The sequence below is a fragment of the Carcharodon carcharias genome, chromosome 23 (genome assembly GCF_017639515.1).
Source record: "Carcharodon carcharias isolate sCarCar2 chromosome 23, sCarCar2.pri, whole genome shotgun sequence".
Taxonomy (NCBI): domain Eukaryota; kingdom Metazoa; phylum Chordata; class Chondrichthyes; order Lamniformes; family Lamnidae; genus Carcharodon; species Carcharodon carcharias.
In genome coordinates, this window is record NC_054489.1 from 8,181,355 (window position 1) to 8,193,779 (window position 12,425).

At 45.0% G+C, this 12,425-nt stretch overlaps 1 protein-coding gene across 3 annotated transcripts in view; it reads right to left on the reverse strand.

The window, feature by feature from the left end:
• The window catches only part of LOC121269195 (SRC kinase signaling inhibitor 1-like), a 329,853-nt gene that overhangs the window by 62,197 nt on the left and 255,231 nt on the right, over window positions 1–12,425 (reverse strand). For all 3 annotated transcript variants that reach the window (XM_041173731.1, XM_041173730.1, XM_041173729.1), the window contains exons 6-8: window positions 10,437–10,529; window positions 9,831–9,871; window positions 4,386–4,549 (exon numbers count right to left, since the gene is read on the reverse strand). In XM_041173731.1, the coding sequence (XP_041029665.1) occupies window positions 4,386–4,549; window positions 9,831–9,871; window positions 10,437–10,529 (298 nt within the window). The remainder of the gene's footprint in view (window positions 1–4,385; window positions 4,550–9,830; window positions 9,872–10,436; window positions 10,530–12,425) is intronic.

Sequence of the window (12,425 nt, forward strand, 5' to 3'; positions counted from 1 at the left end):
GACTCTGCCGAGAAGCAGGAAATAGCCCCCCCACCCAGCCAAAGAATAAAGAAAAATCACTTTGCAGCAAAATCAAAGAACAATTTTAATATAGGTGGAAACAAGCAGCCTTTTAGCAATGGGCAGTTTAAAAAAATTGAATGCTACTATCATCATAGAAATGGACATATGGTGAAGCAATGCAAGGAAAGATTCAAACAGGCTTGTAAACAAGAGAAGAAGCCCAATGAAATCTACAATGTAGAAGAGCCTGAAACAACAACATTCAGACATTTACTTGTTTAATCTGAAAGTTGGAAACACAGAACCAATATTTGTCACAGTGAAAGTAAATGGCAAACCTGTTAGAATGGAAGTGGACACAGGAGCTTCCGCTAGTGATTGGGGAACGTGCCTTAAGATATTTGAATTATGGTGAGCATCAGTTAAGTTTAGAAGAAACAGCCGCCAAGCTAAAAACATATATGGGTGAAGACATTTAAGTAAAAGGCATAAGCAGAGTAACTTTCCATTATGGAGGCCAATCGGCAAAGCTACTCTTGATGGTGGTAGCAGGTGAAGGGCCCAGACTCCTGGGGCAAAATTGGTTAAAGCAGATTAAGTTAGACTGGTCTGAAATTTTCAGCTGAGAGCAAGTGGGCTACCAGAGCTACTTAGAAAGTACGCCACTGTCTTTAAGGACGAATGGGAAAATGCAGGGCCTGCAGGCCAAGATTCATGTGGATCCAGAAGCAACCCCTCACTTCATGAAGGTGAGGCAAGTGCCATATGCCCTGCGAGAAAAAGTCAACTTTGAATTGAAAAGACTAGAGAAACTGGGCATTATACAACCTGTTCAGTTCTCAGAATGGGCTGAACCCAAAGTCCCCATCCTTAAACCCACCCAAAGCGTCCGAATTTGTGGAGACTACAAACTGATGATTAATAAAGTAGCTAAGCTAGACAGGCACCCTGTTCCAAAAATCAAAGACCTGTATGGCAAACTGGCAGGAGGGACAAGGAACACAAAGCTTGACATGAGTCATGCTTATCAACAACTAGAGTTGGATAATGCCTCCCAGGAATTTGTCACAGTTAATACCCATAAAGAGTTGTAACAATATACCCAATTGCCTTTTGATATCTCCTCAGTTCATGCCATCGTTCAGAGAACAATGAAAAGCTTACTGCAGGGACTGCCTCAGGCTGTAGTCTATTTAGACAATGTATTGGTGACAGGATTCACTGAAAAAGATCATTTGGCAAGCTTAGAAGAAGTCTTAAAACATTTCTTGCTAGCTGGAAGGCGTCTAAAAAAAGAAAAATTCACATTCTAAGGGAAGGAGGTAATCCATCTGGGTCACCGGATAAATTCACAGGGCCTCCACCCGGTTGAGAAGAAAGTGAGGGCCGTAGGAGAGGCACCTGCGCCAAAGAACACCTCAGAGCTCAAATCTTTCCTAGGAATGATCAACTATTATAGGCAGCTCTTACCCAATTTGTCCACAGTGTTAGCCCCCTGCATTCTTTACTCAAATAGAACCAATGTTGGTCTTGGGAGGCATCCCAGAAAGAAGCTTTCATAAAGGTGAAACAATTGTTGCACTCGGCCAATCTATTAGTGCATTATGACCAGATGAAAGAATTGGTGTTGACATGTGACGCACCTCCCTATGGAATGGGAGCAGTGCTCTCTCATTGGATGGATGACAGCACGGAACGGAATGGCCAATAGGTTATGTATCAAGAACGCTCACCATACCGGAAAAGGGATACTCACAGATAGAAAAAGGCCTATCCATCATCTTTGGTGTCAAGAAATTTCACCAGTACGTACATGACCGTCATTTTACAATTGTTTCAGACCACAAACCATTGTTGGGGTTGTTTAGTGAGGGCAAGTCTATACCACCCACAGCCTCCGCAAAAAGACAATGATGGGCAGCATGCAAATACACTTTTGTACATAGGCCTGGCAATTACAAAGCAAACACCGATGTCCTTAGTTGCTTGCCTTCACAAGAAAATGATGAGCATGTCCCAGTTCCACAGGAACTTGTTTTACTGTTAAATTTCTTAGATTCCTCGCCGTATCTGCTCGACAGATCAGAGACTGGACAAGTTGGGACCCAGTCCCAGATCAAGTACGAGATCAAATGCTACGTGGTTGGTCACAGGAACACATATCTGATAAAATGAAACCGTATTTCAACAGAAGACATGAAATAACCAACCAGGATGGTATCTTATTGTTGGAAGCACAAGTGATAGTTCCTCCAAAGGAAAGGGAGCCACTTTTGGTTCAATTACACAGTGCCCATCCAGGAATTTCCCAAATGAAGACTAAACACATAACTATCTTTGGTGGCCTGGGGTAGATAGCGAAATAGAGAGCTTAGTAAAGCACTGTGTGCAATGTCAGCAGCTGCAAAAGTTGCCAGTGACAGCTCTGTTACACTCATGGGAGTGGCCAGGTAGGCCCTGAGTGAGGTTACACATTGACTACGTTGGACCTCTCCTGGGAACAATGCTTCTGATCATGGCCAGGTCTGCATTTCCTGTTTCTGCTCATCGTTGATGCCCATTCAAAATGGTTGGAAGTATATGAGGTGAAGTCACCAACATCAGGCACTACAATTGAAAAACTACATCAGAGTTTTGCCATTCATGGACTACCAGAAGTAGTCGTTTCTTTTATTTACAAGTGCTGAGTTTCAACGGTTTATCAGCCTCCACAGTATCACTCATGTGAAAACTGCACCATACCACCCTTCCTCAAACGGACTGGCCGTAAGGGTGGTTCAAATGTTCATGATAGGCATGAAAAAGCTAACTGGTGATTTCTTGGCAACTAAGTTAGCACTCTTTCTTTTTCATTACAGGACTACCCCTCACACAACAGATGTCACACCTGTGGAGTTGTTGTTGAAAGATCGTCTCAGGATGAGATTGAACTCAATAATGCCAAATTTAGAGGGGAAGGTGGAAAGGAGTCAGGGAAGCCAGAAAACTAGACATGACTGGCATAGTCGCAAGAGGAAATTTGCCATGGGAGATCTGGTATATGTGAAAAATTTCGGGAAAGGACTAAAGTGGTTACCAAGTGAAATACATGCAGTGACTGGACCTCTATCTTACCACGTGGAGGTGGAAGACCGGATCATCCATAAACATGTGGACCACTGAAGGAAGAGAAAGACAAATCACCAGGATTTAGTTCCGCCAGTGATCATGGCCAGGTCTGCATTTCCTGTTGAGGATATTCAACCCAGGACTGATATGTCTGATGTTCCTATAAGAGTTGAGGATAGAAAACTGCAACTGCCCACTGAAGCATTTGATGTTCGGGTAACTCTGGAAAAGCAGGTTCCTCACAAAGAATCTGAAGTTGTGGAGCTGCAATGTTCCACATATATCAGGAAACCACCTGAAAGATTGAATCTGTAAATTCCTTACCCAGTCTAAATATTATGTTGTCTTGAAAAATATGTATTTGTAATTATAGCCGAGCTAAAGGGGGAGGAATGTAGTAATTATGGTTTTATTTAGAATGTAATGTACCTTTAACAATAGTACTTGTTAGGGAAGATCACATGATCTATAGTAATCAATAGGAGAGTAGCGTGGGCTACTTCCGCAGTCAGTGCAGAGTTAGAGTTGGAGTTGAAAGCACACGTGTAGCTGCTGTTGAGTTTATTGGAAATAAACAATGTTTCCATCCAAGAAGTGTCTGCAGATCAATCTGTTAATAGTACAATTCAGCCACCCTACAACAGAGAGAGAGAGAGAGAGACGCGCACAGAGAAAGAGAGAGAGAGAGAGACAGAGAGAGAGAACAGCACAGAATTTGAGTATTGGCCATGACTCACTTGACAGTATTCTTGCCTCTGAGTCACAAGGTTCTGAGTTCAAGTTTCACTCTTGGACTTCAGAATTTCATTGCCAGATGTGCTGTCTTTCAGATGAGATGTTAAAAACATCTTAAACCATATTAAAAAACATCAAGGGATACAGGGATAGTGCAGGAAAATAATGTTGAAGTAGAAGCTCAGCCATGATCTCAATAAATGGTGGAGTGCGCTCGAAGGCCAAATGACCTACTCCTGTTCTTATGTTAAACTGAGCCTCCACCTGCCTGCTCAATTGGATATACAAAATTCCATGGCGCTATTCCAAATATGAGCAGGGGAGTTATCCCCGGTGTCCCTCAATCAACATTATATTGTTATTTACGGCAGCTTGCTGTGCGCAAATTGGCCTCTGTATTTACCATGTTACAACAGTGATTACACTTCAAAAGTACTTTATTGGTTGTAAAATGCTTCGAGATGTTTGATGGTTGTGAAAAGTGCTACGTAAATGCAAATCTTTCATGTTTTAATCTAATATTAAAGACAATTAGATACCTGGAGCTTACGCAGCTGCTGAAGTTGGTTGCGTAGGTCACTGGCATTCTGCTGGAGATCATGTAGGTGCAGCTGCATCTGGAGCCTGGTGATGGCAGTGGGGTGGCTGATAGATGCAGCTGCTGCTGAGCTGGTCACAGTGCTGCGAACAGAGGGACTGAGGGCTGACAGCAAAAGAGAGAAATAAAAAATACACGATGAGTGAAAGCCCAGAAAACAGATCAAGCCTTTCAACAAGTTTAAAACTCCCAAATACTCCAGGCGAGGAAAACAATCACAGGACACTACTGTAAGCAAAGTGAGAAGGGGCAACAGCCCAAGGGAATTTGGACAACACATTGGTGTGAAATGCCAGGAGCTTCAATCAGCAAATCATCCACCGGCTTAGATTTCATCTCAAAGGTTTTTGCACAGTTTACTGTAGAAACATCACATGCACAGTCTGCTGCCAGCTGTGTCAACAGGAACAGAGACAGAAGGATGAGCATGAGCTGCCGAGAATTCCACCAGCACAACCAAAACCCACCACCACTCGAAACTCTCGATGTCAGAGCTGCAAGGTCGCTTTGCTCAGAACTGCTGTTTAAAACATTACAGAGAAGCAATGTTCAATTGCTAGGCAGTGATTTACTACCATGTTTACACAAAGCTTGGGGAGGTTGCGACTCTTGTTGATATTGCACATGAATGATATGGGCGGGCCCATGTGATAACTGTGAGCAAACACTCAACATGTTTTCATGAAATTCTTTTGCTTTTCAGCAGGGTAAACTAGCAAGTAATATAAAAATGGACAGTAAGAACTTCTTTAAATATATAAAAAGGAAGAGGGAAGCCAAAGTGAACATAGGCCCCTTAGAGAATGAGGCTGGGGAAATAATAATGGGGAATCAGGAAATAGCAGAGGAGTTGAATAAATACTTTGCATCAGTCTTCACGGTAAAATATACTAATAGCATTCCAAAAATACTAAATAATCAAGGGGCATGAGGGGGTCAAGGAAATAAATACAATAACTAACACTAGAGAAGAAGTACTAGGGAAACTAAGGGGGATAATGGCCGATAAGTCCTCTGGACCAGATGGGTTACATCCTAGGATATTAAAGGAAGTAGCTACAGAGATAGTAGATGCACTGGTAGTAATCTTCCAAGAATCCTTAGATTCTGGAAAAGTCCCAGAGGATTGGATAACTGCCAATGTAACATCCTTATTCAAAAAGGGAGGGAGACAAAAAAACGGGTCAGTTAGCATAACAACCATAAATGCGAAAATGTTAGTGACTATTATAAAGGATGTAATAGAAGAGCATTTAGAAATGCATAATGTTATCAAGCAGAGTCAGCATGGCTTCATGAAGGGGAAATAATGTCTGACAAATTTATTAGAATTCTTTGAGGAGGTAACAAGCACGATAAAGGGGAACCAGTAGATGTAATATATTTGGATTTCCAAAAGGTGTTTGATAAAGTACCGTACATAAGGCTACTTAATAAAGTAAGAGCCCATGGTGTCAGGGATTATACATTAGCATAGATAGAGGATTGGCTAATTAATAGAAGACAGAGAGTTGGAATAAGGGGGGCATTTTCAGGATGGCAACCTGTAACTTATGGAGTGCCACAGGAGTCAGAGCTGGAGCCATAGTTACTTACAATATATATTAATGATTAGATAAGGGAAGTGAATGTACTATCGTTAGGTTTGCAGATGACACAAAAATAGGTGGGAATGCAAGCGTTGAGGGTGACACAAAGAGTCTATAGAGAGATATAGGGAGGTTAAGTGAGTGGGCAAAAACTTGGCAGGTGGAATACAGGGCAGAATTTTCTGCCTGTCGGCGGGCGCTAGCGGGCGAGGACCTGGCAATTGTGTCTGTGCCGCCATTTTACACAGGCGGGCCAATTAAGGTCCGCCCAGCATGAAACTCAGCTCCCGAAGACAGCGGGAGTGGGTGGGCGGTGGCGGGACAGCTATGACCGCCAGGTCCAATGGTGACCTGGTGGTGTGTTTAAAAGAGCTCTTTTAGCCTTGCAAAGATCTGTCAAACATAACCAGCAGAAGGGCTCCGTAGAGAACTGCTTGGTGAGCAGGCCAGGCAGAAGGATAGGGCAGGGGGGCACTTTGCCCCTCATTTTTCAGGCGATTGCCTTGCTGCTCTCCTCGAGGAGATGGCTGCACGGCTAGAGGTCCTCGTTCCCAGGGACGGGAGGGGGAGGAGGAGGCCCCCCTCCCCCACCCCCACCCCCCCACATGACCAAATGTGCCTGGGAGGAGGTGGTGGAGATAGTGAGCTCCCACAACGTGGTGCAACACACCTGGATCCAGTGCCACAAGCGTTTCAATGGCCTCCTGTGCTCGGGAAGGTTGAGTACCATGTTGGCCTTGGTCACTTAATCAATACAGGTAGGCTTTCCCCCCTGACTGCCCTCCCTCCACCCAACTCTGAATGTAGTTACTGCATTGAGTCATTGACGGCTTGTGTCCTTCACTGGGTGAGCCAGCAGATATTGCCCATGCCTAGGCCACCCTGAGAGGGCGGTGATGAGATGGGTTCTGCAAATGCAGCAGTGGTACAGTGACACCCATATTACTGTTTTGGGGGCAACCTGGAGGATCTGCACCTAGGTACAGTGCTAGAACTGCAAAAAAAAGTGAAAGTCAGGTGCTAACATGCTGGGAGGTGGGCTTCCAGGGCACAGATCTATCTGCTGCCCTTTGCGTTCCACGTGCTTACGCCTCTTTGCTTTGCAAGGTCAGACCGTGTGGTGCCAAATGTGATGTGGGTAGCATTTGGTCTGGCATCATTGTGAGAGTGTGCTGCAGCTATGGGGTGAGGAGGCACTGGAGCCCTGCAATGTCCCACTCTGGTTGGGGTGGGACGGCAGCAAAGAGATTCCAGGTACTAGTTGCACTAATCAATGCTGTTCTCTCCTTTTCAGGAGAAGAATGCTTATAATGCTGCTGAGCAGTTGAGGACTGGCGGAGGGCCAGCCGGTTGGCAATCATTAGCAGGTTCGAGCAGGAGGCCCTTGAGCTGGATAAGCGCCATGCAGCCAGGTCCACCAGTGTCGTGAGGCTGGGGTGCCACGGGCAGGTATGTTTGCCCAGCATTGAGGTCACCATTAGTGTCCCAGCAGCCATGGCACTGCTGAATATTCAGTGATTGAAGTTTGCAACATGGCTTGACCATTGCTTATGGAAGGATGAGCATCACTATCAGCGACACATGATCTGGGGGGAACTGGAGTGCAGCCCCTAAATGGTTCAGGCATCGGAAGCGCATCTTGAGAAGATCGATGGTTCTCTCCATTGTACCGCTGCTCAGCTTCTATTCTTGGATGGCAGAGAGGCGTCATGAGCCACCTTCTGAGGGGATAGCCCTTGTCACCCACCAGCCATCCATCCAGCTGGGCTGGAGCACTTGAAGGGCCCCGGCACCTGGGAGTGTCTGAGGACGTAGCCGTGTCATGGGAGCTGCCTGGGTACCTTGCACAGACTTGCAGAATCTGCAGCTTGTGATCACACACTATCTGCACGTTCAAGGAGTGGAATCCCTTCCTGTTAATGAAGGCACCGGGCTCACCTGCTGACACCTTAATGGTCACATGTGGGCAGGCTATTGCACCCTGGATGCGGGGGAAGCCAGCAATCGATGCGAAGCCTCTGGCGCGCTCTGTCTGGCTGGCCTGGTCCCAACAGTAGTGGATGAACGTCAATGCATGCCTGAACAGAGCGTCTGTCACCTGCTTGACATAAGTGTGGACAGCTGATTGGGAGACACCACAAAGATTACCCACCAAGCCCTGAAATAGCCAGAGGCATAGAAGTTGAGGGCAGCTGTGACTTTTAGAGCCACTGGCATGGGGTGTCTGCCCACACAATTAGCGGAGATCTTAGGCCTTTCATATGACAGAGTTGACTGTCTCCCTTGAAAGACGAAGCCTCCTTTGGCACTGCAACTCAGGCATATTGAGGTAGCTGCTTCGTCGCCTGTATACCCTGGCAGCAGGACAGTGGTGTCTTCTGCGGCCCCTTCCGCCTGACTTCCTGTTGGTCCTGCACCCCATGTGCCTGCGCCTCTCTACCCAAAGGTGGCTCCCTTGGAGGCTGAATGTGCACTCCTGGCTTCCTCCCCTTCTGGCCCTCTCTTCCTCCTCAGAGGAGGAGGTGCCTACAGTGGAGAGCACAGCTCCCATTCGCAGGCTAAAGGAAGGCTTCCTGAAACCTGCAGGCCCCAAAAAGGATCTTCACTGTAGAGTGCTGACCTGAAGGTTGGGAGTCCTGTCCAAGCAGTTGGTATGAGTTTTGAAGTATTTCTGCTCACACAGGCAAGTATCAGTAACTTTCCAAATTAAATATCTGACTGAGCACATTTGCAACCCCACTGACCCCTCTTATCCCACCCGTGGATGAGATTTATACAAATGTGTCCTACCCACCTGCCCATTGCACCCGTGCAATGAACTGAAGGTCGCACGGGCCCCGAAAAATCGTTGTCAATTGGTGCCTCAAGTGGCCCGTTAATTAGTGGCGGGCGCACATCGGAGATCATCACGCGCCCACCCATCGAAATATCGCGATGGCGTGCCATGACATCGGGACGCTCGCCCAACATCACAACGTGTCATTTTACGTGTCAGCGTGTGGGGCCCACCTCTGCGCACCAGCGGGAAAATTCTGCCCATAATGTGGGGTTATGCACTTTGGCAGGAAGAATAGAGGAGCTGAATATTATTTAAATGGAGAAAGAATGTAGAAAGCTGCAGTGCAGATGGATTTGGGGGTCCTCATGCGTGAATCACAAAAAGCTAGCATACAATTTCAACAGGTAATAGCAAAGGCAAATGGAATGTTGGCCTTTATTTCAAAGGGAATGGAGCATATAAATAGGGAAATCTTGCTAAAACTATACAAGGCACTAGTTAGACCACACCTAGAATATTGTGAACAGTTTTGGTCCCCTTATCTTAGGGCAGTGTGGATGGGTGGGGGTGGGGGTGGGGGTGGGGAGGGTGCGGAGCACACTGAGGTGAGAAATTTAAATCCCTGACTTTCCGTGCTGAGTTCAGGATTGAAATCACCCAATTAAGGAGACATTTGGTCGATCAGTAAGGTTTGGGAATCCAATTCTACAGCGAAATCTCGCTTGACTGGGATGCAGAATAGAAAGTCAAGAATATATCCTTGCTGAATTTGGTCTTTCACAACCCCCTGCTGAGGAACCCAGTAGCAACCCACATTTAATCATTTCAGCCACATGGCAATATGGACCAATCAGAAAGAGGAACTCAGTGATGCCACATTCATTCATACAGACACAAAAACTAATATGTGCTGACAAGGGATCATCACCAAACCCACCCATCTTTCCCTGATTATTTTGATATGGATGGGAGGGGTGAATTTACAGATATACAAGATGGAGATGAATATTATACTCACTTCCAGTGCCTGAGCTCCCATTTATTGATTCGGATTTATCACTGAGAAAAATGAAAATATAGTAATTAAAATAAGCATTAAATCTGAAGCTAGCTTTATGCAGAGGAGCTGAACACACAGCCTCTTGTGATGTTGGACAACAACAACAATTTGTATTTGTGCAGCACCTTTAATGTTGTAACACTTCGCAAGGAACTTCACAGAAGTGTTATCGAGCAAAAATTCACACCCACTAAATCTGGGTCCTGCCCGTCATTTTCCAAGGTCTGCAGAGTCTTCCCCACTCTGCAAAAAACTAGCCCCATGTCTCACCCACAGGCAGAAACATCATTTCCATCCTATCAAACCGTATCATAATCTTAAAGGACTCTATTCAGTCATTCTGGAGTTCTCTTTTCTGGACAAAAGAACCCCAGTGTGTTCAATCTTTCCTAACAGGTATAACCTCTCAGCTCTGGTATCATTTGATCTTTCCTGTAAAGCACCTTGGGATGTTTTACTACATTTAAGATACTATATTAATGCAACTTATTGTTGCTGTTTCAGCCAATAAGATACAGGGGAGCAGTGCTAGACCCTGAGAATGAAATGTTTGGGGTTCTTTACCTGACAGGTTCTCCCTCATTCCCTCGTAAAAGTGCATTTTGTACCAGTCCTGTCAAACTGGCAATCTGCTTCTCCATGGCTTCCATCCGTTCCCTGTGACGGGAAATAAAGACAGCAAAATACAGTCAAACATCTCAACAAACCATGACAAGTGTCTACACCACTATTCCGAGCCAGAGTCAAGATAATTGGGTAATTTCCTTGTGCAAATGACTGGGATTGATTTTATGTACAAAATTTAATGGGGAACACTGCTGTAGATTCAGTCAGGAGTTCTCTTTGAGAGACTCTTTTTTAAAAAAGATAGAACATTTTCTGCAGTATGCTTATTAAAAAGATGCTAAATGCTGAATAAATAAATTCTGTTCACTTCAGAAGAGCATGTTTGCTTTAAGTTCCGCCTTGCCTCCAATTCATTGGCTGAAACGGTGGTGTCAATGGACACTCTGATGTGAAGAGAGACTGGGCGGGGCAGTGGGTTAGGCATTATCCTTTCACCTCTGTTCGAAACAGTCAATTTGCTGTGACTACAGCAGGTTATTGAAAGTGTTGACGAGGAAATTTTATCCTCACAGGGCATTTAACAACCACCACAGTCTTCCTCTTCCAGCTGCGCATCTCCATGGAGGCACTGAGCTTAACATAAGGCTGGGTGAAGGAATCCCCAGATTCATTGGTGGAACCATATTGCTCATCTTGGACTGTATTTTTTGCAACTGGAGTGGGCTAACGTACTGTTTTACATGAAGGAACATAAGGGGATGAAGAATCAATCAATCACTTTGAAAATGAGCCAGGCAGTGTACAGTGCAGAATCAAAGCAAAGGAAAATCCAACACACACATCATTGCACAGGGGAAAAAAATTATTGAGTTTGGTTAGCAAAATCAAGCAAGGTCTGTTTTGTATGATTCACTGTTTATGCCAGAATTCTTCATTTAAACAATATATAAAAATATAATTTATAAACCTAGTTAAACCTGGACTGAGGGCAATCCCATTCACACCTCCTCCAATAATGCAGCAGCTCAAACTAGTCTACAGCAGGACCTCCCCTGGTCAACATTCTGGTGTGGGTGGCAAAGTGACTGGTAATATCTGCACCAAATGGGTACCAGGCAATATCCAACTCCAACAAGTCGAACCGTCTCCCTCAAACTGCTTTGCCCTGGATGTTATCCCCTGCGCTTGCTGATCTACATTGCCTCCAGTCCAGCAACATCCTGATTTTAAAATTCTTATCCTTGGTTTTCAAGTTCCTCCATTTGCCCTGTCCCTCCCTATCTCTATAATCTCCTCCAACCTCACAACCCTCCTCGATATCAGCGCTCCTCTAATTCTGGCCACTTGTGCATTCCCAATTATAATTGCTCCATCATTAGAAGCCGTGCCTTCAGCTGCCAAGGCCCTAAGCTCTGGAATATTCTCCCGAAACCTCTCCACCTCTCTACCTCACTTTCCTCCTTTAAGACAGTCCTTAAAATCTACCTCTTTGTCCAAGCTTTTTGTCATCTGACCTAATATCTCCTTATGTGGCTTAGTATCATACTTTGTTTTACAATGCTCCTGTGAAGCAGCTTGGGAGGTTTCATTACGTTCAAGGCACTATATAAATGTAAGCTGCTGTTGTTGAGCTCCTTGAATGGTGTTGGAGCTGCACTCATCGAGGTTGAAGACAAAGGTTCATCAGCACCTTCTCAAGGCAATTAGAGATAGGCTATTAATGTGGCCTTGCCAGCTGTTGTAATATGACTTTAAGGGATATCAGCATGACATCACTAGAAGGGAAATGTGACATGTGATCCAGTCTTAGTTTTACTTTTGCTCTGAGCAGAGCACACAGCTCTGATGCCTTCAAGCTCTACACCTATGTATATGTCCATTATAATAACACAACAACACTCACAGCTTAGAGCAAATTTAAAAATAATTGGGATTGCCTGCAATGCAGTTTAGAAATGAATGGTCCAGCTTTTGATGGATTTGACT